Source organism: Crotalus tigris, unplaced genomic scaffold (assembly GCF_016545835.1).
Source record: "Crotalus tigris isolate CLP2741 ecotype Arizona unplaced genomic scaffold, ASM1654583v1 scf7180000019187.57899, whole genome shotgun sequence".
In the NCBI taxonomy this organism is placed as follows: Eukaryota; Metazoa; Chordata; class Lepidosauria; order Squamata; family Viperidae; genus Crotalus; species Crotalus tigris.
The window spans coordinates 1-27,258 of record NW_024097423.1 but is presented as its reverse complement, the minus strand read 5'-3'; the positions used below and the strand labels follow the sequence as shown (position 1 = coordinate 27,258).

Genomic DNA, 27,258 nt, shown 5'->3' with positions numbered 1-27,258 from the left:
TGGTGACCTAACCCTAACCCTAAGTGGAATTTTCCTCCATGGCATTTTCCCATACATTTTAGCAGGAAACATAGATAGGGCATGATAGAAAAGTCAGTGCCTTCCTAACCATACCCAAGCTCTCCAAATTTGTTGGCGATGTCCATTTTGCTCTCCGACTTAATATTGACCTAACACTAACCCTAAGTGGAATTTTCCTCCAGTGGGATTTTCCCATGTATTTTACCAGGAAACATAGATAGGGCAGGCTAGAAAAGTCAGTGCCTTCCTAATCATACCCAAGCACTCAAAATTTGTTGGCGATTTCCATTTTGCTGTTGAGTTCATGGTGACCTAATCCTAACCCTAAGTGGAATTTTCCTCCAATGGGATTTTCCCATGCATTTTACAAGGAAACATCGAAAGGTCAGGCTAGAAAGGTCAGTGCCTTCCTAACCATACCCAAGCACTCCAAACTTGTTGACGATATCCATTTTGCTCTCCGACTTCACATTGACCTAACCCTAACCCTAAGTGGAATTTTCCTCCAATGGGATTTCCCCATGCATTTTACCAGGAAACATAGATAATGCAGGCTAGAAAAGTCAGTGCTTTCCTAATAATACCGAGGCAGTCCGAGTTTGTTGGCGATCTTCATTTTGCTGTATGAGTTCATGGTGACCTAATCGTAATCCTAAGTGGAATTTTCCTCCAATGGGATTTTCCCATGCATTTTACCAGGAAACATAGAAAGGTCAGGTTAGAAAAGTCAGTGCCCTCCTAACCATACCCAAGCATTCCGAGTTTGTTAGTGATATCCTTTTTGCTCTGTGACTTCATGTGGATCTAACCCTAACCCTAAGTGGAATTTTTCTTCAATGGGATTTTCCCATGTATTTTACCAGGAAACATAGAAAATGCAGGCTGGAAAAGTCAGCTCCCTCCTAACTATACCCAAGGACTACGTGTTTGTTGGTGATATCCATTTTGTTCTGCGACTTCATGTTGACCTAACCCTAACTCTAAATGGAATTTTCCTCCAATGGGATTTTCTCGTTCATTTTACCAGGAAACATAGATAGAGCAGGCAGGAAAGGTCAGTGCCTTCCTAACCTTAATCCGGCAGTCCGAGGTTGTTGGCGATATCCATTTTGCTCTTTGAGTTCATGGTGACCTAACCCTAATCCTAAGTGAAATTTTCCTCCACTGGGATTTTCCCATTCATTTTACCAGGTAATATAGATAGGGCAGGGTAGAAAAGTCAGTGCCTTCCTAATCATACCCAAGAACTCCGAGTTTGTTGGTGATATCCGTTTGGCTCTCCGACTTCATGTTGACCTATCCTTAACCCTAAATGGAATTTTCCTCCAATGGGATTTTCCCATTCATTTTACCAAGAAACATAGATATGGCAAGCTAGAAAAGTCAGTGCCTTCCTAAGCTCTCTAAATTTGTTGGCGCTGTCCTTTTAGCTCTATGAGTTCATGGTGAGCTAACCCTAATTGGAATTTTCCTCCAATAGGATTTTCCCATACAATTTATCAGGAAACATAGATAGGGCAGGCTAGAAAAGTCAGGGCCCTGCTAACCATACCCAGTTTGTTGGTGATATCCGTTTTGCTCTGTGACTTTATGTCGGCCTAACCCTAACCGAAAGTGGAATTTTCTTCCAATGGGATTTTCCCATGTATTTTACCAGGAAACATAGATAGGGCAGGCTAGAAAAGTCAGTGCCTTCCTAATCATACCGAAGCACTCAAAATTTGTTGGCGATTTCCATTTTGCTGTTGAGTTCATGGTGACCTAATCCTAATCCTAAGTGGAATTTTCCTCCAATGGGATTTTCCCATGTATTTTACCAGGAAACATAGATAGGGCAGGCTAGAAAAGTCAGTGCCTTCCTAATCATACCCAAGCACTCAAAATTTGTTGGCGATTTCCATTTTGCTGTTGAGTTCATGGTGACCTAATCCTAACCCTAAGTGGAATTTTCCTCCAATGGGATTTTCCCATGCATTTTACCAGGAAACATCGAAAGGTCATGCTAGAAAAGTCAGTGCCTTCCTAACCATACCCAAGCACTCCAAACTTGTTGACGATATCCATTTTGCTCTCCGACTTCTCATTGACCTAACCCTAACCCTAAGTGTAATGTTCCTCCAATGGGATTTTCCCATGCATTTTACCAGGAAATATAGATAGGGCATGCTAGTAAAGTCAGTGCCTTCCTAACCATACCCAAGCTCTCAAAATTTGTTGGTGATGTCCTTTTAGCTCTATGAGTTCATGGTGAGCTAACCCTAACCCTAAGTTGAATTTTCCTCCAATGAGATTTTCCCATACATTTTACCAGGAAACATTGATAGGGCAGGCTAGAAAGTTCAGTGCTCTCCTATCCAGACCCAAGCACTCTGAGTTTGTTGGTGATATCCGTTTTGCTCTGTGACTTCATGTTGACCTCACCCTAACCCTAAGTGGAATTTTCCTCCAATGGGATTTTTCCATGTATTTTACCGGGAAACATAGATAGGGCAGGCTAGAAAAGTCAGTGCCTTCCTAATCATACCGAAGCACTCCAAATTTGTTGGCGATCTCCATTTTGCTCTATGAGTTCATGGTGACCTAACCCTAACCCTAAGTGGAATTTTCCTCCAATGGGATTTCCCCATGTATTTTAACAGGAAACATAGATAGGGCAGGCTAGAAAAGTCAGTGCCTTCCTAACCATATCCAAGCACTCAAAGTTTGTTGCCCATGTCCATTTTGCTATTTGAGTTTATGGTGACCCAACCCGAACCCTATGTCCATGTTGGCAAAGCTATGGTATGCGTGCCATAGGTGGCACGCAGAGCCCTCTCTTTGGGAATGTGTACCATTGCCCCAGTCGTACGCCTTCAGCTGGGTTTTATAAAACCTTTTCGCTTGAGGCTTTCGCCACCGTGTGCCCAAAAGAAAATGGTTCAATCAATCAATCTATTTCAACTTCTTACGGGGAAAAAAAGATCTTACTAAATTGGAATTGATTGATTGAACTTTTTAGTCCCACCCAGTCTGCCGTTACCACCACAGCCACACCTATCCAATGGGCCATGCGCAGCCAATTGGCCACACCTACGCAATGGGCGAAGCCTACCCTGCACCTGATGATACATAAATGATTTTTGGGTTGCAGATTGGGCACTTGGTCTCTAAAAGGTTCGCCATCACTAAGCTATTCTATATAGATCAGCCATCCCAAACTAGTTTACTTCCAAGTATGTCATATTGTTACATTCATAATCTTCAACCAGTTTTAAGACATTTTCTAAAGCATACATGAGAACCATTGTTTTCTTCAGTACAATTTAGTTTACAGGTGCTATGCCAATACATTTTGGGAAACTGAAATTGCATTAACTATTTTCATCATGTTTAGAAAGTAAAAGCACATAATATTATATTTATCTGGATGAAGAATAGCAAGAAATTAAGACTGTCTTCCTCCATCCAGTGAATATTGAACAGATTCTCAGCTAAATTTAGATGATCTTTGCCATTTTTATTGTAAATTACTTGGGTGAAGTCTAATCTTTCTTACAGTAAATACAATATTGACCATATAATATATACATAGTGCTTATAAATTATAAATCTGAATTGGATGATCAATTAATCCAAACATTCTTGTGGGCACCATCTGAATTTCCAGATGTTTGATTCCAATAGTCTTTTCAACTGCATTCTTTGACAGGAAGAAATAAAGACCGCATCACCTGTACTCTCAGTTCCTTCAACCTCTTATCAAGTACTATCAGTATGCTTTCAGTATCCAAGATTATGAATGGCTATGCCATTTCTTCCCAGTGATACAATTGATCAATATCAAAGTGACAGATTGCTCCTTCGGTCTTTGTCAGTAGGAAGTCTTATGATTACCTCAACTTACGATCACAACTGAGCCCAAAATTTGTTAAGCAAGACATTTACTGAGTTTTGGCCCATTTTCTTGCGGCAGTTGTTAAGGGAATCAGTGCAGTTGATAAATTAGTAACCTGGTTGTTAAATGAATCTGGCTTCCCCATTGACTTTGCTTGTCAGAAGGCTGCAAAAGGCGATCACATGACTTTGAGATACAACAGTAGTCATAAGTATGAACCAGTTGCCAAGTATCTGAATTTTGATCAGATGCTGCTGCAAAGGTCGATAACTGTGAAAAAAGGCCATAAGTCATTTTTTTTCAGCGCCGTTGTAACTTTGAATGGTCACTAAATGAACTGTTGTTAGTTGAGGATTACCCCATATTGCCACTTATTACTGCCTCTTTTTCAGGGCAGAAGCAGGAATTCTTTCTTTTGAAGACTTTCTTCCTTGTCCCTCAGGCTTATAGCAGTGGCTCTTCATCCAGAGATGAACTGTCCTCAAAGGAGAGACTCTGAAATCTATTCGAAAGCTTCCCCCCCCCCAAAAAAAACCTTGGTTCTTTGTAACAAATTCTTCCATCATATTTCTGGTAGGCTTCTTCATATTTCTGTCCACCCTCTGATCCAATAATTCTTTCTTTCTCTGTAAGCTGGAGAATGGATAGGTTTGTTTCTAGCCCCTTTAACTCTTCCAGAAAGGCAGGCAGCTGCTTGCCTATCACTAGCTGATGGCTTCTATGAGGCTTTTCTTTTAAAAGCAAATTAATTAAAGTGAATTGGCCTGCCAGTAACACAAAAGATTACATTTTTAAGTATAGCAGGCTTAATGTACAGACTGAGTTTAGATCAGTGACACATCTTATGTTTGAATGCAAAAGGCTGAAACTTCATTCCTACCATTACCAACAAAATGTCTATAAAAATTCTCAGGCATCCAGGTCAGCTGAAGAAGCTTCTATGAGAAGTGAAACATCTTCAAAGAAAAACAAGAAAGTCCAAGTTGCCTCTTGAAAAAGTACCTTTGGGACATTACCAGCAAAACTTGGGAAAACTTTTGATCCAAAATCTAGAAGAGTTATAAATAAATAATAAAGTAGTAATTGACTCTATACTGCACTTTTCGTATGGAATTCAAGGTTGTTCTTTTTTTAAAACACTTTGAGAAAAATTGGTGCTAAGCTATAATAATTTAAAATAATATAATGTTCCATGCTTAAATATAATTATAAATCAGGCCCTCCTTGAATTTTACACCACTATTCCAGCTACTACTTCTGTTGTTTCTATTGCAGAGAAAAGAAGAGTCAAGGGTCAAAAAGGCAGAGAGAATGGACGAGGAAAGAGATATTCCTATAAATTACCTCAAGAATATAATGTGGAGACTGTAGTGATTGCAGATCCAGCAATGGTTTCCTATCATGGAGCAGATGCTGCTAGGAGATTTATTTTAACTATTTTAAATATGGTAAGAAACTATAAATCTTTTCAGCAAAAGGATACATTAAAGTTAAATATAACTTACATAAAATAGAGAATATAGCCTGGTAATGAGCTAGTGGGATTGGAAAAGAAAAGGAATCATAGCTAGTACTTTTACACTGACACTAAGATATTGCCGCCTTTCAAGATCCAGCACAAAATTACCTCATAAGATCCACTATTAGCTTGGAATTTATACAGCATTAAAAAATAGCCAGTTTTTTTTTCTCCTACTATCCAGACTCATTATTAGTGCCCTGTATATTGAGAAAAAAATGAATCTAGTATCTTGTTCTACTATTGCAAATATAAAATTCTATGTATTGTTTGATAAGAATATAATGAAAGCAACGAAAACTGAACTGAAGGTGTAGATGATGCTAATGTCTCACTGCCAGCCAACTGAATATATGAAGAACATATTGCAAACATAAACATACATGTTTTGTGTAGAATCTTCTACATCCTGAATAGATTGTCATATTGCAATTATTTGGGAAAACATTGAAAACAACTCAGTATTCCACAGCATTTTGAGAAGATGCCTCAAATAATCCGTGATTTGTCCTATTACTAATTTTTCTATGACTATATTTTTTTTGTTTTTAGGTATTTAATCTTTTCCAGCACAAGAGCCTTGGAGTTCAAATGAATCTTCGGGTGACTAAGCTTGTTCTGCTTCATGAGACTCCGGTGAGAAAGTACTGCATTTATCTCTTCCATGTACAGTAAAAAAGGCAAATATTGATGCAAAAACCTGCAATTGTCAATGGCCTAAATAAAAGTGAAGTTGAAGGGAAAACCATAGATTGCTGACCTTTCCTAAAAAATAAAAACACTGCTTTGTCTTTAAGCAATTTGAGAGAGGGTCAAAAAGGGGGAAATTTCAGAGCACGGATGCATTTCCTAGTACCTGATACAGTATCGATGTTGAACAGTAACCTTTACATCACTGTTTGACCCATCTTTCATATACAATAATTTAAACCAGTCAATTCTCATTTTGAGTTAGCTTTTTCTCATTGATGAAATAATATATCAATAACAGCTGTACAAAAACCATCCAATTTAGCTGAAACAGTCCATTCTTTTTTGGCACCCTGCAGGGTTAGACTGTTATGATTTACTTGCAGTTCCAAAGTGTGATTTGAGAAAGGTGAATTCCATTCCTGTTGTCAATATATTTTTGTATATATATGTTTTAACATTTCCCTTCAGAGATGTGGGCTTTTTTATTCTTGGGAGGCTTCCTTTTTATTTTCTCTCTAGGGAAACTTTGTACAAGATAGGGTGAAGTCTAAGATTAATTCCCCTGCTTGACCATGTAGACATGGTAGAGGTGGATGTAGGCGGAAAAGGTTTTTTGCATAAGGAGAAAAGAAGGAATGATGCTCCTTTCTTAAAGCTTTATCTTGAGGCTTTGCAGGCCATCTTTTCAGGTGAAGCTGGATTGTGACCCTGTTACTTGTTGCTAGGAGGAAAAATTAGAAATCATTTGAGTGAAAGTTCTGAAAAGATTTATTGCAGCTAGATTGAACAAAGTAAATGCAGAAAAAGAGGCTTGATTGTGAACTTTCGACCTTTTCAATCATTCAAAATGCCCCAGTTAGAACAATCTAATGCTTAAATATGTTCAACTGTTGTATTTTATTTTTATATTACTAAATGGAAGTACTATTCCATTTTAAATGTATTTGAACATTCTATTATGAAATGACACTTTCATTTAGATTGAGCATCCTCATAATTAGGATGATATTATTACTTGCCTGTCTGCCGAAACAAACACAAATAACATTCTTTTGAACTTTGAATAAATGCACTTAAATCTTTAAAGTTGTTTGAAATTATATAAAATATAATAATATAAAAGCCAATTTGATATACTGGTTATGGTGCTCAACTAAAATTAAGGTTAAACAGTCTTCTAAATAGCTTGATTCTGTTGATCAAGATATGCTCAGCAAATCAAAATATTTCAACAATAGAAAATTTAGACATGTAGGATTTATATTTACCTAACCTTATATCAATATTCTTCAATCTTGGGTCTTCTGACTCTTGGAATTTTCTACCAGGATTCTGAGAATTCTCAGAACTCCCAAACATCTTTTACTATGTAGTAAAAGACTACAGAGGAAAATAGTATTGTTGTAAATGTAATGCAGCAATATTCTTTATGGAACTTTGTTCTAAACCTTTTTGGAAGTTTTGTTGCAAAAAATATCTTCATTTAAGGGATATTATCTTAAACTATTAAAATTTTCAGGCAGAGATGTATATTGGACATCATGGTGAAAAAATGCTAGAGAGCTTTTGCAAATGGCAACATGAAGAATTTGGTAAGAAAAATGACATACATTTAGAAATGTCAACAAGCTGGAGTGAAAATGTGTCACCAGTGGATGCAGCTGTATTAATCACCAGGTACATTTTCCTCTTGTATATTAGTGATTCTGAAGCTCATGCCAAGATTTTATGCACTCTGTTCCAATGAGCTCTTTCTGCAGATAAAATTGCTTCTGTCAATAGATTACGGAAGGATAATTTCCCCCCCCCCCCTCTCCTCCTATATTTTCACTGCATGGATTTGGTGAAAATCATTTTGGAGAGGAAATTTCATTACATCTGATTTGTCTGTTAGTCACTGTTTTCATTTACTTTTCCTGAGGAGGCACCCTTTTTCTCTCTGATTAACTGATTCCAGATGAGAATTCTGAATATCTTAGTTTGGTGTACTTTTTGTACTTTGCAGTACTTTCTTATTTACCTATTTTCTATTTATATTATTTAATTATTTGCTCATTCATTCATTGACAATGCTTATAACCTGCTCCTGTCTGGAGGACTCTAGGTATCATACAGCAAGACAGAAAATAGAAATATGTAATAATAAACTCCAAAATTAATTATGGAGGGATGAACAGTCTCAGTCAGGACCACTGAGGTCCAAAGGCTTTCTGAAAACTATAACCTTGGCTTGCTTACAGAATATTAACCTGGGGGTGAATCCACCTCAAGGGAGAGAGAGTTCCATAAAATTCTAGAGTCTTGGCAGCTAACTCAAGACATTAAAAAAAAAAATCTGCATAATAGATATGGCAGTACGTGGAGACAGCAGAATAGAAGGGAAAGAACAGGAGAAAACCACTACATATAAAGACCTGCAAACAGAAGTAGATGTTTGTGGGAAAAGAAAGCAAAGATAGTACCAATAGTATAGGTCTCTTGGGTGCAATCCCAAAGCATCAGGAGGACCGCTTGAACACCAACTGCATTGACAAAATCGCCATCAGTCAATTGGAAAAGGCAGCTTTCATCCTGAAACAATATCTTTAACACCCTCAAACAACATATGCTTATCTCAAGCCCTTGAGGACACGATAGGTAGACAAAAATGCCAAATCCAATCTGAACATCTAGCTGACTGTGTGACAAATGATAATAAAAATATGCATGATGCCTGGATGATCATAAGTACAGTTTTATAAATAATTTAACTGGCTCTAGGTCTCATAGATCTGAAGCTTTTACTAGTTAAGTTTAAATGTATTTACCCGTGCAAGTTTTTAAAATTTTGATTAAAGCATTATACCTGGCCTGATTTTAAATTAGTAGGACAGATGATACTGGAATGTTTAAGACTAAGAATAACAGAGATTGATTTAAAAGTATTATTTTAAAGCATAATTATTGTTTTAAATTTTAAATTGTAAATTTGTTATTTAATGACTTATGGTCTGCCCAGAATCCTTGTTAATTGGAGCAGGCTATAAATATAACAAATAAATGAGTAAATAAATATTAAAAATATTGTTATAAAAATAGAATTTAACCTTAATAACTGAGTTCAGTTCAATTGAAATTCATTGGAAAGTTTTCTTTTGCAATTTTCTTATGCTGTATTATCTTGTCATAGGTTATGTATACCCCCATTCCCTTTTTATATATTTTTATGTATCTGTCTGCCTTTTTATTTGTTTCTTTGAAGAGATTCTTATATAATTATAGGTTTTATCTTAAGGAGCTGAATATTCAATTTTTGCATTGCCTGAAGGACCTCTTGAAATGCTATATTTAATAAGTTTAAATCTTTATGAACAAGGTATAATTTATGGTAATGACTCAGTGTAGTTGCCCATTCTTGCCTGAAATATTTTTCTACCATTAGTTAAGCTTTAGAAATCTATCATAAATCTCTTAAAAGGTTTACTATATTCCCCTTGAATAAATCTTTCGTAAGCTTGATAAACCACTTGCAAAAGAGACCAGCTTCTCTGATAGTATAAAAGATTTGAACAGTATTGTATCATATCAGTGCTTTCAGATTCCATATATGAGATTATTCCACATGTTAGTTATATAATTTATACAATGGAGTACAATAATATGCAAGTATAATTGAAAGGCTTTTTTTTTTTTTACCTTTTTTATGTTAAACTGACAGGATCAGAAAGAACTGGCTCAGAAGTTAGAAATTTAAGACAATCAGCCAGGAAACCCTATACCATTTCAGACAAATGGTTGTCCAGTGTCTATTTAAAAGCTTCCAGTGTTGGAGCATTCACAACTTCTGGAGGCAGGTTGTTCCACTGGTTAATTGTTCTAACTGTCAGGAAATTTCTCCTTAGTTCTAGATTGCTTCTCTCTTTGATTAGTTTCCATCCTTTGCTTCTTGTTCTGCCTTGGTGCTTTGGAGAATAGCTTGACTCCCTCTTCTTTGTGGCAACCCCTGAGATATTGGAACACTGCTATCATGTCCCCCCTCGTCCTTCTCTTAATTAAATTAGACATACCCAATTCCAGCAACTGTTCCTTATATGTTTTAGCCTCCAGTCCCCTAATCATCTTTGTTGCTCTTCTCTGTACTCTTTCTAGAGTCTCAACATCTTTTTTATATCGTGGTGACCAAAACTGGATGCAATATTCCAAGTGTGGCCTTACCAAGGCATTGTAAAGTGGTATTAACACTTCACGTGATCTTGATTCTGTCCCTCTGCTAATGCAGCTTAGCACTGTGTTGGCTATTTTGGCAGCTGCAGCACACTGCTGGCTCATATTTACGTGATTGTCCACTAGGACTCCGAGATCCCTCTCACAATGGCTACTATTGAGCAAGATACCACCTATACTATACCTGTGCATTTGGTTTTTCTTGCCTGAATGGAGAACCTTACTTTTTTCATCACTGAATTTCATTTTGTTAGATAACGCCCAATGTTTAAGTCTATCAAGATCCTTCTGTATCCAAAGCCTATTTTCTGGAGTGCTGGCTATTCCTGCCAGCTTGGTGTTGTCTGCAGATTTGATGAGTTCCCCATCTATCCCCTCATCCAGATCATTGATGAAGACATTGAAGAGCACTGGGCCCAGAACAGAGCCCTGGGGCACCCCACTACACACTTCCTTCCATGTAGATGCAGTTCCATTGAGGCAACCTTCTAGTTGACAAGCCCAGTGTCTTAAACTGTTAAGCCACTGCCCCTCATAATAATGAGAAAAAGGGGAGGAGAATGTCTTGCTTCCAATTCTTGCACCCCGTTATTGAATTACTCTGTACATCATGTTGGCTTTACTGCGACAGCATGAAGGTTGTTCAGAATATTGGATAGTAGAAGTACCCTTAGGCTGAAATCCCTTCAGATGCTGTGAAGTGAACTACATTGTCTTAAACTAGAAGACATCCAAGGTACCTTACAGCATTATTATTATTATTATTATTATTATTATTAGGTTGGCAGTTTTAGCTCTTGCTAACCTAGCAGTTAGAAAGCATGCAAGTGCAAAATAGAAAAATAGGTGCCACTTAGGTGGGAAAGTAATAGCGTCCATTGCACCTTGGCATATAGTCATGCTGCCCACACAATCACAGAAACATCTTCAAACAACGCTGGTTCCCTCGGCTAGTAAACAAAGATGAGCACACCTCTTAAGTCAGATATGACTGGACAGGGGAAATTTTTACCTTTTATCTTTCCTCATTGTTATATTTCTGCTCTATTTTGAGAAAAAGCAAAAAAAAAAAAAAGCAATATTGCAGAGGGTTTCAACAGAGATTCACAAGGAAATGGCAACAACACATAGCAAAACCCAAATCAGTGCATCCACAAGAATGGAGAAGTGCTCAATGAAGTTTGAACCTACAGTAATTAGAGGCACACTTTTTGGTTACAAAGCCTAAAAGACAGGTTTTCTCAGATAATTATTGTAGCCTAAGATTAAGAGTAGCATACCTAAATGTACAGTATTGCTATTGCTATTAGCCTATGCACTAACAACAACAACAACAACAACAACAACTTTATTGTCACTTTAAATATACACCAATCGGCATACATCAAAATGAAATTTCGTTGCATACAGGTCTCAAAGGGTCACCACCTCCAATATACACTCCTTATTCATGGCCAGCTCAAGTTTCAGAATGTCCATTTTAGTCTCTAGAGAGCGAACGTTGGCAAACAGGACAGATGGAAACGGAGCTCCATGTGGATTAGCCCTCAAATTAGCTTGCATTCTTGTACGACAACCTATCCTCCTTTTCTTTTTCTGATCCTGACTCTTCCACCTTTTCCTTAAAGGGTCCTCACTCCTTTTTGCCCCTGAAGCATGCTGCCACCACCTCCAACTCCTCCAAAAGCCTCTCTCCCTTCCTCTGGGCCTGCCAACAGCATCATCCAGGTCCTTTGCTCCATAAGCCCCGGGACCTCTCCTCCTCTGCCTCCTTTGAAAACAGCCCTGATCTGCAATAGAAACCGTTGCTGTGCCAGCAGTCAGACCTTGCTTTTGGCAGAACAATTTCAAACAGTGCAAACGACAATCTTTGCTTAAAGATTTCATCAGCAGTTTCGAAACAGCTAAAACCTCGCCATACTAGCAAAGGTTGTTGGTGGTATGTTAGCTTAGTCACACCACGTTGCTCAAACACATTAAAACCTTCCCGATCATGTGGCCTATATCCCTTATATCCCTCCGAAAACCTTTCTCTTTCGAGAGCCAATGCTGCCCCAACCAATCAAGGCGCCGCCATCTTAATATAAAAACAAATGCTTATATTTATATAGAGTATTGTATATTGTATTGTATTGTAGGATTGCAATCCTTTAACTCTATTGGTGAAAAACTGTTATATAATAATAATAATAGTAAAGTTGGAAGGGACCTTGGAGGTCATCTAGTCCAACCCCCTGCTCGGGCAGGAAACCCTACACTATTTCGGACAAATGGCTGTCCAGTCTCTTCTTAAAAACTTCCAGTGTTGGAGCATTTACTGCTTCTGGAGGCAGGCTGTTCCACTGCTTAATTGTTCTCACTGTCAGGAAGTTTCTCCTTAGTTCTAGGTTGCTTCTCTCCTTGATTAGTTTCCACCCATTGCTTCTTGTCCTGCCTTCAGGTGCTTTGGAAAATAGCTTGATTCCCTCTTCTTTATGGCAGCCCCTGAGATATTGGAATATTGCTATCATGTCCCCCCTTGTCCTTCTCTTCGTTAAACTAGACATACCCAATTCTAGCAACCGTTCCTTATATGTTTTAGCCTCCAGTCCCCTATCATCTTTGTTGCTCTTCTCTGTACTCTTTCTAGAGTCTCAACATCTTTTTTACATCGTGGTGACCAAAACTGGATGCAGTATTCCAAGTGTGGCCTTACCAAGGCATTGAAGAGTGGTATTAATACTTCGCGTGATCTTGATTCTATCCCTCTGTTAATGCAGCCTAGTACTGTGTTGGCCTTTTTGGCAGCTGCCGCACACTGCTGGCTCAAAATAAATTTATTTATTTTTATATCACATTTAGAAATTGTCCATCTCACTCACTGAGTAAATTAAAGCAATTGTATCAGTGAAGTGCTTACAATCCAGACTTTTATTATCATTTTAAGATGCTATAAATTTTACTGTATATTAATTGTTACAGTTGTTGGGAATTTTTTTGCATCTACTGTATACTTTTATTTGGCTTTGATTTTTAATTACATATGTTGTTTACTCATCTAAATTAAATAATTGCATTTGAAACATTAAAAACAAACAACATGGCCAGTTCTATATTATAAAGTATATGGAAAGAAGAGTTTTTAAAAACAATGGATTTCCAAAGATGAGAGAAAGTAACAAATCTGACACTAAATACCTGGACAGACTTGAACACTGGGTGCTATCTAACAAAATGAAATTCAGTGGTGAAAAAAGTAAGGTTCTACATTTAGGCAAGAAAAACTAAATGTACAGGTATAGTATAGGGGGTACCTTGCTCAATAGTAGTAACTGTGAGAGGGATCTTGGAGTCCTGGTGGATGATCACTTAGATATGAGCCAGCAGTGTGCTGTAGCTGCCAAAAAAGCCAACACACTGCTGGGCTGCATTAACAGAGGGATAGAATCAAGATCACGTGAAGTATTAATACCACTTTACAATGCCTTGGTAAGGCCACACTTGGAATACAGCATCCAGTTTTGCTCACTACAATGTAAAAAAGATGCTGAGACTCTAGAAAGAGTACAGAGAAGAGAGTACAAAGATGATTAGGGGACTGGAGGCTAAAACATATAAGGAACGGTTGCTGGAATTGAGTATGTCTAGTTTAACGAAGAGAAGGACGAGGGGGGACATGATAGCAGTGTTCCAATATCTCAGGGGTTGCCACAAAGAAGAGGGAGTGAAGCTATTCTCCAAAGTGCCTGAAGGCAGGACAAGAAGCAACGGATAAAAACTAATCAAGGAGAGAAGCAACCTAGAACTAAGGAGAAACTTCCTGACAGTTAGAACAATTAACCAGTGGAACAACCTGCCTCCAGAAGTGGTGAATGCTCCAACACTGGAAGCTTTAAAGAAGAGACTGGACAGCCATTTGTCCGAAATGGTGTAGGGTTTCCTGCCTGAGCAGGGGGTTGGACTCGATGACCTCCAAGGTCCCTTCCAACTTCATTATTAGGTCCCTTCCAACTTCATTACTATTATTATTATTATTATTATTATTATTATTATTATTATTATTATTATTATAGATTGCAAATTGTTTTTTATGTAATCCTAAGTAAAAGTTTATGTTGTTAATATCATGATTATCTTGAAAATGCTCTTTGCTTAGATATTTGCTATTTTAAAAATCATTTAAAAGTGCACAAATTAGTTAAACAATAATAAATGATCTGACACAAAAAAAAATTAAGGGTTTGTCTTTTTTTCACCCCAATTTTAGGAAGGATTTCTGTGTGCATAAAGATGAGCCTTGTGATACTGTGGGTAAGTGAAATTTAAAAATACCTCTTCAAAAGTGTCATTTTAAGACTTGGACATATAGTGGGGTAAAGAAATGGATAATATTGTTTTGAATATGTGTGATTTAATGACATGTTTAAAAACACAAACTGCTTCAATGCTTGAATTGAAAAAGGTATCTTTAAAAAGATATATCTAGTGCTTGCTGACCAGGACCAACTACCCTGCTGGAAAGTCAAACATATGTGAAATGTTTGGCTTTCCAGCAGGGCAGTTGGTCCTGGTCAGCAAGCACTAGATATAGTCATTGAAATAATAATAATAAAAAAAGCCTTCTTATGGGAAACATCATTGTAAAAAGCATATATTTTATGAATTTACAGTTACAGAAGACTTAAAATATATTCGCTATATTTGAAAATTGGTATAGCTGTCATTGTGAACCATATTTCTCTAGAAGTAAAATTGTTTCTGCTTCTCCCAGCAAATAGTTTTTTGAGAAGAGTTTTGAAATTGATTTTTGACAGTCAGTAAAATCTATCGTCATTTACCTCACTGGATTGCCCAAGTAAATACATCTAGTATATTAATGTGATCATATACAGTATATTGAGGCTTAGTCAACAAACATTCAACAAATTTCAGACATTGTAAAGGATTTTTTTTCTTTTCTTTTTGACCTTTTGACCAGAGGCCTTTTTAAAGGCAATGTTATGCATTCCACTAATAAACTCATCAAATATTAATAATCATGGTTTATATTGCATTCATTAATATTTATGACAGTTTTTCTTACTTGATAATATGTATAATACTTACTGTAAGTGTTCTACAGCAAGTGTTTTAAAAAGAACAGGGTAGCGTATGAATTTAATTTGTTAAAGATGTAATTACGTTAAAGTGCTTTCTTTTTCTTGTGATATAGTACCTGCATGTTGGGAAATTGCAACTAGGCTGGAGGGAGGAGTCAAATGAAGGCCTAGCTTGGAGTTGTTGCACAGCTATAAATACCTTAAGCATGACCTCTTCTGAAATCTGTCAAACTTTATCTAGTAATTCCCAGGGGAAAGCAAGTAAACTGATGAGATTCTTGTAACATAGGTGATAAATGATAAAGTTACAACCTGAGGCTATTCATAAATGGTTCTCATTGCTTGAGTCTGACATTAATTTTATTAAACTCATTTCTCACACCCCTGGGTAAAAGAAAATACAGCGGGATGGCTATTGACCCACAGGTAGCTGCTGGGTTGCCCCAGAAGATAACGGAAGCCTTGCTACAACATCAACAGAAGGCAGAGATGAGGAACTTGAAGGCAACAGTGCCAACAGCCAGTGACCCTACTTCCAGCAGTTCCAGTCATGCAGCCTGCCTTGCTGCATTCCCATACAGGTTTGCCAAAGAACTTTGAGAGATTATGCTTATGCTCTGCAACAACTCCAAGCTAATTCCTCACTTGTCCCTTCCCACTGGCCTAACTGGCAATTGCCCAACACTGCATGCTGCTGGTTTCTATACATCCAAGAATTATGGTCTACATCATTACATTATTTCTAATGAAAAACTTAATGAAAGTTGAATTTGTTTTGGTTTAGCAAGTATTAGACAACAATTAAATATAAAGAAGATCAAACTATTGACAACTAATGAACTGGAGTGCTGGCATATAATTAATTTAATTTTAGGGGTAATGTTCATTTTATTCCTGTTTCCATTTTAATATTATTTATGGATTTTTCTGTTATATTGTAATTTTCTTTAATAATCTTTAAGTGTAATCAAAACTTAATTTCTTTGATTATTTTGGGGAACCTTTTTATGTGACAATATTGCATGTAAGTATATGTGGGGAATTATATCTGTCTCAATAATGGGCACCTACTAATTGTGAATTATCTTAGGGATTCCTTATAAGGCCAAACAGCATTGTATGTGTGGGTGTTTGAGTGTATCAAACAATAAACAAAATCATAATGAATTATAAATTAGAGCCATGATTCCCAAGCTGATTACCATGGAGCCTTTGGGGCCCTACAGAATACTCACAGGTGTGTCACAGGATATTTAACTTTTTTGAGAGAAATACAGCAGTTTTTGACATCAGGTGAACATCACATGAACTAGGGGCACCATGAAAAAATTACTGAGACAATAAGGACACTGAACTGAGAAAATCTGAGAACTTCTGAAGAAGAGCATAACAAACAAAAACTGAAATATTTACTGTAAGGTTTACTGTATTTAAGGTTTAACCACATAAGCATTATGTAGGAATAAACTTCATTACACAGCAAGAATTATTTCCAAATATAAAATGTACAGGAGTATTCTAAGAGGCAAATGAAATATTGGATTTTTTTTAGGCAACCCCACAGGAGAACAAAATTTCAGCATATAATACATAGTATTTATACCTTTTAAAGCAACAGATATGTAAAATGATTTTATCCTCCCTTCTTTTTTCCCTAATGGAAAACATTTGGTATAAGGAAAGAAAATGAATATTAGTTCTTTTCAGAAAGAGAGCTGCAAGTCAAACTTAATTTTCCCCAAGTCATGCTTTGAAGTACTGTATTGATCATGTGAAAAAGAATATATAAAAAAGAAAAACAGTTATGAATTCATAAACTTGTCTATCTTATTGTTCTGTATATTTGTGCTTTTAAAAGTTTAATTGGATGCAACTATCAACTGTATTTATTTTTGAAAATAGGATTCAACATGGAATTAGCAATTTATGTGTACTTATTTGATTTTAATTGCACTTATTGGAATTTACTTCTGAATAACTTTGTGTGGGATCTTACTTAACTCTTTTTTCATGTTCTGGCATGGCAATAGTTTCTTTAAACTTAATTGTTATAAAATTAGAATGTACCTTCTGCTTTCAAGCAGTAATGCTTCAAAAGCAAAATGTATCAATTTGCAGTTTTTAGGTAAGTTTTTAAACAATCCCTAAGATTGACTGGTAAAGATTTAACTATTACAGAAGATCAATTGTACTCTGTCTGTGGATTTTACCTTGGAACCATTCCAGCTGTGTTAATAAGAAGCCAGAGGAAAAAGGAAAAAACGAACATTCTCTCTCTCTCTCTCTCTCTCTCTCTCTCTCTCTCTCTCTCTCTCTCTCTCTCTCTCTCTCTCTCACACACACACACACACACACACACACACATACACACACACACACAAAGGGGGGGGGAGATGGTTAAACAGGAGCAGCTGTTCCTTTCAATCTAGTTTTCGTTTTCTAATTAATAGCAAAAGACAAGACCTGAAACTAGTTCGTAAAAAATAAGTGATTTGAACTCAATAGCTAATGTTTTATACAAGTTTCATGCTTAACTACAACATTGTCTAATAAGAAATAAAATGAATAAAACACTGATTTCATTGCATCTAGATTCTAAAGTTAATTTCTTTAAAAGATCAAGGACATTTTTACATTATCTCAACTATTACAGGCACAGAATATTATCAGTCTTTGCAGTAGTGGAATTAAGAAAAAAACCTATAATATCGGTAGTCCTCGACTTACGGCAATTTGTTTAGTGACCACTTGAAGTTACAATGGTGCTGAAAAAATGGACCTGCCCCAGCAAGCGTCAGCAAGCATTCATTCACCCAGCTGCTTTCTCTCCCAGTTTCCTGCACCAGTTTTGTCTCTTTTTCAAACCCAGCTTCTCCAGCAAATGTGTCCTACTTTCCTGCTTTTCCTCTTCTTTCTGAAGGTAGCACTTGAAACACTCTGCTGTCTTTGTAAAGTGGTTCTAAATTTGGGGTACCTTGTTCCAAAGACAGTGCACCTTTCCAAGGAAAACTCATCTTCTAAAAGGAATTCTAGACTGCTATATAATTTTAATGGGATGTAGAAAATGAATGGTAAAATAAAATTAAATGGGACAATTGTTTGATGATATCTGTTTGTCTGAAAAGAATGTTTTTCATCAATGCAATTTGTCAAAAAGCAGAAAGCCACAACCATAAAATTCAGATAGACTTATGACCACAATTGAGATTAGAAATTCGATTGCAAAGCAAGGCAGTTGTTAATTTTTTTGTTATGGTTGTTAAGCCATTCATTGCAGTTAATTGAATTACACAATTGTTAGGCTAATCCAGCTCTCCCCATTGATTTTGCTAGTTAGAAGCCCAGTAGGAAAGTCGCAAATGTGACTCTCGTACACTGCAACTCTTGTAAATACATGTTATTTGCCAAGTGCCCAAATTTTGATCATGTGATCATGGGGGTTATGCAATGGTCATCCGCATGAGGTCATAGGTCACTTTTTCCAGTGCAATTGTAACTTTGAACAGTCTCAACAGTCTTACAGTATAACCATAAACAAATGGTTATAAGTCAAATACTACTTACAGTTTTAGCTTTTTTGCCCATGTCTATTGCTTTGTGTAACATTTGAAAATCTCAGAATTTTTTTTTATCTGTACATGATTTATTATAATTCTAGTCACTGAAGTAGGTGCTCCATTCTTTTCTTTTTGATAGCTCTTTTGGTCAGCAGCACTGAAATGTTATTATCCAATACTAGACACTAAAGTGCTATATCCAAAAGTATCCCAGGAAAAAAAAGTGCTACTTGCATTTCCAATTCCTAATTTGTTTTGGCTGTAAGGAAAAATAGAGGCTCTCTGCTCACAAAAAGTAGAGAGAAGAGAGAAGCAGGGTAGGGAATATCTCCTTCCATGCCAGTAAATGGCAGCAGAAGAAACATGGGTTTTCTGCTTTCAATTTTTCAATCCTGTAAAATAATCCCCTTGATGCAATCGGAACCTGAATCAATCAATCAATCTTTATTATGGTCACAGACTAGAACTCTACCATTAAGAGAGATATTATCTGCTACTTCTCTTACAGCAAGAGAAATTGGGATAGAGAAAAGACCTGGTTCTTCAATCTTTTTTCCTATTTCTTTTGCCAAGAAAGAGGGAGACAAACAGAAAGAGAAGGAATGGAAAATGGTTCTTCTATTGATAGTTCTCAATTCTGGTTTCTCGGAAAACTGAAACCAGAGGTCAAGGGCTTCATTCTCCCACTCCCCCCAGTTTCTCTTCCATTTACTTCTGCCACGAGAGGAGACAAATTGAAGTGACCCATTAGCTCCATTCTCTATCCTTCTCTTGCCATGGATGTCCTGCAGAGTAGGGAAAGAACGAGGAAAAGTAGTTTATCTCCCTTTATTGGGTTGCTGGCTGAAAAAAAGAAGAGAAAGCAAAAAAAGTGACTGTTCAGCTGCTGGTCAAGAGGAGAAGGTCACTTTGCTAAGCTCCCCCTTTTGTTCTCCTACTTTGTCTCCCCAGTAAGAGGAGAACCTGACTCTCCCCTTGTTAAAAGACAAATAGTTGCCAAACACCAGAGGGAAGACCCATATCTAATGCAACCTGGAGTTGTTGTTGTTAATTGTGAAGTCGTGTCCGACCCATTGCGACCCCATAGACAACGTTCCTCCAGGTCTTCTTATCCTCTACCACCTTCTGGAGTCCATTTAAATTCACGCCTACTGCTTCAGTGACTCCATCCAGCCACCTCATTGTCCCATTCTTCTATTGCCCTCAATCTTTCCCAGCATTAGGCCCTTCTCCAGTGAGTCCTTCCTTCTCATTAGGTGGCCAAAGTATTTGAGTTTCAACTTCAGGATCTGGCCTTCTAAAGAGCAGTTGGGGTTGATCTCTTCTAGGGCTGACCAGTTTGAATGCCTTGCAGTCCAAGAGACTTGCAGGAGTCTTCTCCAGCACCATAGTTCAAAGGCCTCAGTTCTTTTGCGCTCAGCCTTTCTTATGGTCCAACTTTCACATCCATACATTGCAACTGGGAAAACATGGCCTTGACTAAATGCACTTTTGTTGGCAGGGTGATGTCTCTGCTTTTTAGTATGCTGTCTAGATTTATCATAGCTTTCCTCCCCAAGAGCAAGCGTCTTTTAATTTCTTGGCTGCAGTCCCCATCTGAGGTGATCTTGGGGCCCAGAAAAATAAAATCTGTCACTACCTCCATTTCTTCCCCATCTATTTGCCAGGAATTGAGAGGGCCAGATGCCATGATTTTGGTTTTCTTAATGTTGAGATTCAAACCAACTTTTGCACTCTCCTTCTTCACCCACATCAAGAAGCTGTTTAGTTCCTCTTCACTTTCTGCCATTAGAGTGGTATCATTTGCATATCTTAAGTTGTTGATATTTCTCCCGGCAATCTTAATTTGATTCATCTAGCCCTGCCTTTCTCATGATGTGCTCTGCATATAAGTTAAATAGCAGGGTGACAGTATACAGCCTTGCCGGACTCCTTTCCCAATTTTGAACCATCAGTGGTTCTGTGGCCAGTTCTCACTGTTGCTTCTTGACCCACATATAGGTTTCTCAGGAGACAAATAAGATGGTCTGGTACTCCAATCTCTTTAAGAACTTGCCACAATTTGTTGTGATCCACACAATCAAAGGCTTTAGCATAGTCAATGAAGCAGAAGTAGATGTTTTTCTGGAACTCCCTAGCTTTCTCCATGATCCAGCGTATGTTGGCACTTTGATCTCTAGTTCCTCTGCCTCTTCGAAATCCTGCCTGTACTTCTGGTAGTTCTCGATCCACATACTGCTGGAGTCTAGCTTGTAGGATTTTAAGCATAACTTTACTAGCATGTGAAATGAGTGCAATGGTGCGATAGTTTGAACATTCTTTGGTATTGCCTTTCTTTGGAATTGGAATGTAAACTGACCTTTTCCAATCCTGTGGCCACTGTTGAGTTTTCCAAATTTGCTGGCAAATTAAGTGTAGCACTTTTACTGCATCGTCTTTTAAGATTTTGAATAGCTCAGCTGGAATACTGTCACCTCCACTAGCTTTGTTGTTGCTCAGATTTCCTAAGGCCCATTCCACTTCAAATTCTAGGATGTCTGGCTCAAGGTCAGTGACCACCCCATCGTGATTATCTGGGATGTTAAGCTTGTTCTTGTATAGTTCTTCTTGATCTCTTCTGCCTCTGTTAGGCCCCTGCCAATGCAACCTGGAGTTGTTAATAGAACTCTTATATACTAGTGAAAAGGAAAAAAACCCCACAAATTCAGCCTTTTTTCTCCAAAGGTTAGGAGTGAGGTTAATGTAATTTCCTCTATTCATGTGTTCCACATCAATTTGTTATCTTCGGTATGTGATTAGCTTAGGCTATGTAAAAAAGCTCTGAGTGATCAGGACAAAATAAGGTGTGTGTTCATACACCACCCATTCTGCCACACAGTAATCTTATGTTCAGGAATCGATCATAATAATATTGGGACTTATGCTGCTATCTTCCAACTTCCTGCATGGTAAGATTTCACCATACAAACTGAGACTGTCCTGACAGGAGTATTTCACAATCTGAAAAAACAATGGATATCTGAGTTTGCTTATTCAATAAGGAACATTCTGGGTACAGTTATCTGTATGAAGTGAAATAACCATTTAGGAATGGAGAAGCTTTTTGCAAGATTCAATCTGGGTTTGTAACTGGCACCAGAAGTTACTCTTCTGGGTTTTTGGATTCGTGCTGGAACCCATCTTTGAGGAACTGCTCTCTATTGGAATATGTGTTTTGGGCTATTGTTTGTTGAAGCTTTTTTGTTATTGGCATGGAACTATTTGTTGTGATTAAGATTTATTGGGATTAATCCCCTGCAGGGCAAGACTAATTAAGATAGTCCACCATGAATTAGATGAACTGTTTCTTGGAAGATGTTGGGAAATTTCCTGTTATCTTGACAAATTCTCAGTTGCTTTCTGGTGTAAAGAAATGTTCTGTTACTTCCTCAAAATATTTCAGCATAGTAATGGGACTGACATTTGGAGCAACAGAATTTTGCTTTTTTTGTGTGGTACAGTTTACTTTTTTTTAAAGTTGCCCTGCTCACACATCTTATTCATATTAGTTTATTTTTCCCATCCGGGCTTGATTTTGAGACAGAATGCTTTGCTTGCCTATATAGGCTATCTCCATCAGAAAAAAGCAATATGATCCTTTCAGTTTTGCTGGTGGCTTTTGATACTAATGCATGTTTTTTTTTCTTTTTCTTTTTTGATGTTGTTGGTTGGATTTAGACTTGGAGGTACCATTTCATGCTGTTTTTCATCCTTCCTGAAGAGTGTTGCACATCCTATTGGCTCTTCATGTATTGCTTTTGAATAATTTTAGCTGGTCCAAAATACCAAAACTAGCCTAATGATTTCAACCAGTATATAGCAAATAGGGTTGTGCAGCAATTCTGATAAGTCTCCAAAGTATGTTTTTGAATGCATGGGAAAACAAATTTAACATGTATTCTATATGTAACAAAGCAGTAATATTTCATGCAGTTGCCAGAAAAAGACATGGCTGCTTTGGCTTGACATAAACAAGTACTATAGTCCTATATACTCTGAAGTACCCTTTGAAAATGAAATCTGTACCACCTCACAGCCTCAGCAGGGAACATTTGATAACTTTTAACATTTTTTACACAGTCCAAATTCTGGTTGTTTTATTTATATTTTACTTATGACTTACCTTTCTACCCTATCAAGTATTCAAGGCAACTAATAAACCTTGGAAAACAAAAAACTGAATTTAAGAAGTTACTTACTACTAAAGAAGTACTGAAATTAATACAAAAGCTAATTCAATGTTAAACACTTGGTGAAATATATCAATATTTATTTATGTTTTCCTAAAATCTGAGAAAGCAGAGAACCAAAAGCAACTCTCAACTGGCATTTTACTGCTGGTGAAAATGACGAGCCTTGACAGGAGTTACATCTTCAAAAAAGTCTCACTTCCTGGTCTGTTTCATAGTGGGAAATGTAATTGTTTAAGAAGTCAACCCTTAAGCCAATTTGGGACTTTAAGTTTATTATAAATATTTTAAATTGTGTTCAGAAAACAATTACTTACTAATGTTTTAATTAAGTACAAATCACTTAATTCCTGAATCTTGTGCCAATTAGCAGCCTGCCTACAATATTTGTACCTATTGCAACTTCTGGAAACTTTTCAAGGGTAATTCAAGGGTTGCCAAGTCTGATCAGTTTATGAAGATTACCAGCTGGTGAATCAGATGCAGTTGTGTTTATTGTGTATAAAGTCCTATCAGATCTGAGACAAGACTGTTTGAAAGACAGCATTCATTTTAGAATTTGTTTGTGTTTCCTTTAGAAACATTTTTTGGGCGTTACCACCATTTTAGGCATGTGTAGCAAGTAATATGAGAAATAGCCTTCTTAGTAGCTGCTCAGAGACTAGAGATGTACTCAATCATTAAAAGGAAGAATATTTCTTTTGAGGGAAGAAGCTATCTGAAAAAAATCCCTTTATCACAGTTTTCGCTAATTGTAGATACTACAAACGGAGAAATACTTTATCAAATTACTTCCTGTCTTTTTCATCCATAATTCATTGGAGATTATTGAAAACATTTTACCTTCCTTATACTTCTATTTTTAGGTTTTGTATACGTCATATTAATTTATATTGAAGAAGTAATAGGGATTATTGATCTTTGACACAATAATTATTTGTTACGGTAGGATTTAGTCTTGGCCCTCTGCCAATGATTTAAACTTGTTATAAAGCTACTGAGGTATGCCTGCAGAAGTCCCTGGAATGCATCACCCTCTGAAGGCTGATAATGTCTAAGGATTCATTTCACTTCAAACCAAGAATTTGAAGCCAATATATACTGGATATTGCACAAGCACAGACACAAAGGGAGAAAAAGGGAAGTGGAGTTTCTAAATATGGGTCAAGTAACAATAGAAATATGTTTGTCCAGAGAAATGCATATTTGCCTGTTCCAAACAGTGTTACATTTCCTTCTGAATGAAAAATATTCAATTTATTCTGAGTGAAGGTGGGTTTGCTCCTAGAACTGACCTGCTTGCTGGGCTAAACCTGCCAGATTGTAATTGAAGTGGAGATATGTGTACTTTAAAGATTGCTTTACTAGTTCCGTCTCTTTTTTATTTATCCTCCCTCTCTCCTCCTGTTACTTCTTTTGTAGCAGATTTCATGTATAATTTGATAATCAAAGCTGCACTGAATCTCAATAGATAAAAAAGCTGGCATTTTATATATTTGAAATAAATTCTTTAGCATAGATGGAAAACCTAAAATAAAGTTCCTTTTTATTATTTATAGCTTGTGGGTTTTCTTATACAATTTATATGATTTTTCACTGAAAACCATGTTCAGTAAATTTATGTATATATCTACATTCAGTGGAATGTCAGCATTAAAAGGCAAGACCACTGTTAAGTAGCAAAATTTGAAACACAAATGTAAACCAAATGTACATTCTTTTTGCTAATATATCATTTCATCCTGGTTGAGACAAACAATAGAGGATTTCTAGGAGAGACTTCAGTGAGTGCTGATCAACACACTAAAACATTTGGACCATATGGAGAGCTAAATGTTCCTATGTGTTCAGCCACCGAGTTGCTTATCTGAAATGATATGTGATATGTTTTCTACTTATCCACTGCAGTCAAAGGAGATAAGAAATAGTCAATCCAAACCTTTAATATCTGTTTTGTTACAGTTAGTCCTCATGTAACAACTCTAATTGGGACTGGTCTGCTAAGCAAAATGGTTATTAGATAAATTGTCATGTGACTGCAACACCTAGCAAAAACAGTTCCTGTAGTCGCAGTTGCAAGCCTTAGGCAAGGACAGTGCTATCATTAGTCAAGGACTCCATGGTTCTCCTGCTCTGCCCTGCTGATCTCTTGCTTCAACTCCTTCCCTGTGAGTAAGCAGTTGCAACATGTGCCTTGTCAGAGGAAGGAAGAAGACAACAAAGATCACCTGGGACAGTAAGGGTTGGCAGGGGTAGCTGGGGGCATTGAGTGCAAATGGGGGCAAAGGGCAGAAATTGGGGGCAAATAGACTGTGGGAGGACTTTAAGCACACACTGTGGTTATAAATGTGGAAAGGCTGACAAGCACCCAAATTTTGATCATGTGATCATAGGCTCTGCAATGTCCATAACTTTGAGGACCAACTGCAACTACCATTCATTCAGTGCCTTTGTAACTTTAAATAGTCACTGAATGAATGTTTGTTAAGAGAGGACCTCTTGCAGTGTTCTGTTGATAGCAGAAATAGTTCATTGCTCTCTTTCAGAAATTGGGCTAATAGATTGATGATGCTCATTTCTTGCTTTGTAAAGTGAAATGGGATATATATGTGTCTTATAATTGCCTATCGTTTCCTCAGTATATTTACTCCCTATTTTATTTATCAACGCTGTATCATTTTATTTTATTTTTCCATTGCCAGTCCATCTGTATATGTTTATGTTACTTCTCCAAGGTTGTGATATCTCAGGTTGTTGTGAAAGTTTTGTTCTCAGCTCTTAGATTAATTTCTAGTTACCTTTTATGATATTTCTACATTCCTTTGCATTGCTACTGTCTTGTAACTAAATAAATGTATAAGAAGCTCAATTCAACAGGTTAGCTTAATTTCAGACTTTGTGTTAATGCCAAAATTAAGTCAGGGAATGCATTTGTAATAGAAAGTATGGTTTTTACCAGTAAATTCTTGCCAGTCATAATATAGAAAGTATGAAAGTATAGAAAGTGTTTTCCAAACTACATTTTGGGAACCTATGAAGTCATATATCACTATTGTATGATTGGATTGTTGATTAATAACACTAATTGCAAGTCCTCATTGCTAACCCATTCCTTTTTAAAAGAATAATTTGTTCTGGATGAACTTCTACTATGAGTGGGAAAAGCCATTTTCTGCTAACAATGCTCCATTATATATTAATTTCAAAGTCACATTGAGATGAAATCCTTATTGTTTCATCCAAAATAACACATATTACAATTTGAATTTATATTGCGGCATGCATTAAAATCATGTTACTTTGTACACAGAGAAATTTGGCATGGAATATGTTAAAGATACCGTATATGCCGGCATATAAGGCGACTTCCGCGAGTGCTAAAATCGGTGCCAAAGATGGGGGTCGTCTTATACGCCGAATTGTCTTATACGCCAGAAATACTGGTAGTTTCCGGCGTATAAGACACCGTTCTAGGAATGCGGCTTGGCGATAAAGACGGGGGTCGTCTTATACGCCGGGTCGCCTTGTACGCCGGCATTTACGGTATGTTAAGACAGTGTTTGTTAGACTGTTATTACACTAAATAGTAAACTACGTCTAGGCTACTAGACTATTATTTCTACTCTTTTGTATTTTTTGATTTCTTCAGAGGAACTGCACTTGTTTGCCCTATGCCTATGGTATTACCAGAAAATGTCCACTGAATTAAAAAACATGGGTTGGGGGGAAACAAAACCTTTTAGAAAGGACATAATCACAAACCAAAATATGCAATAAATCATTTAAATGCTATCTAAATTTCTAGCACATATGTAGAAAAAAAGAAGCCAGTAGTAGCAAAGAATATATACCAACAGTATACTGATTTAGTCAGTATGGGTTACTTCTTGTAACCTTGCATAATAAAGCTCTTAATTAAATATCACACTTGAAATGTCCATTATTATGTGTGTTTTTAGGGATGCATCCTAAGAAAGCAAGACATACTGTATCTGTATTTTAATTATTATACTTTTGTCAGAAATTAAAGAAACTTATCAGTATAATATTACTGGGGAGGGGTATTTTGGTAAGCATATGCAAA

General features: G+C 36.8%; 1 protein-coding gene across 1 annotated transcript; it reads left to right on the top strand.

Annotated features, from left to right (window-relative positions):
- Positions 1–2,733: 2,733 nt before the first annotated feature.
- On the top strand, positions 2,734–14,600 carry LOC120315906 (A disintegrin and metalloproteinase with thrombospondin motifs 19-like; the record flags this gene model as incomplete). The annotated part of the gene is made up of 5 exons (XM_039360936.1): positions 2,734–2,802; positions 5,113–5,343; positions 5,967–6,050; positions 7,627–7,784; positions 14,557–14,600. Coding segments are annotated over exons 1-5 (586 nt in total), but the record flags the coding sequence as incomplete, so codon positions are not given.
- Between the last annotated feature and the right edge of the window lie 12,658 nt (positions 14,601–27,258).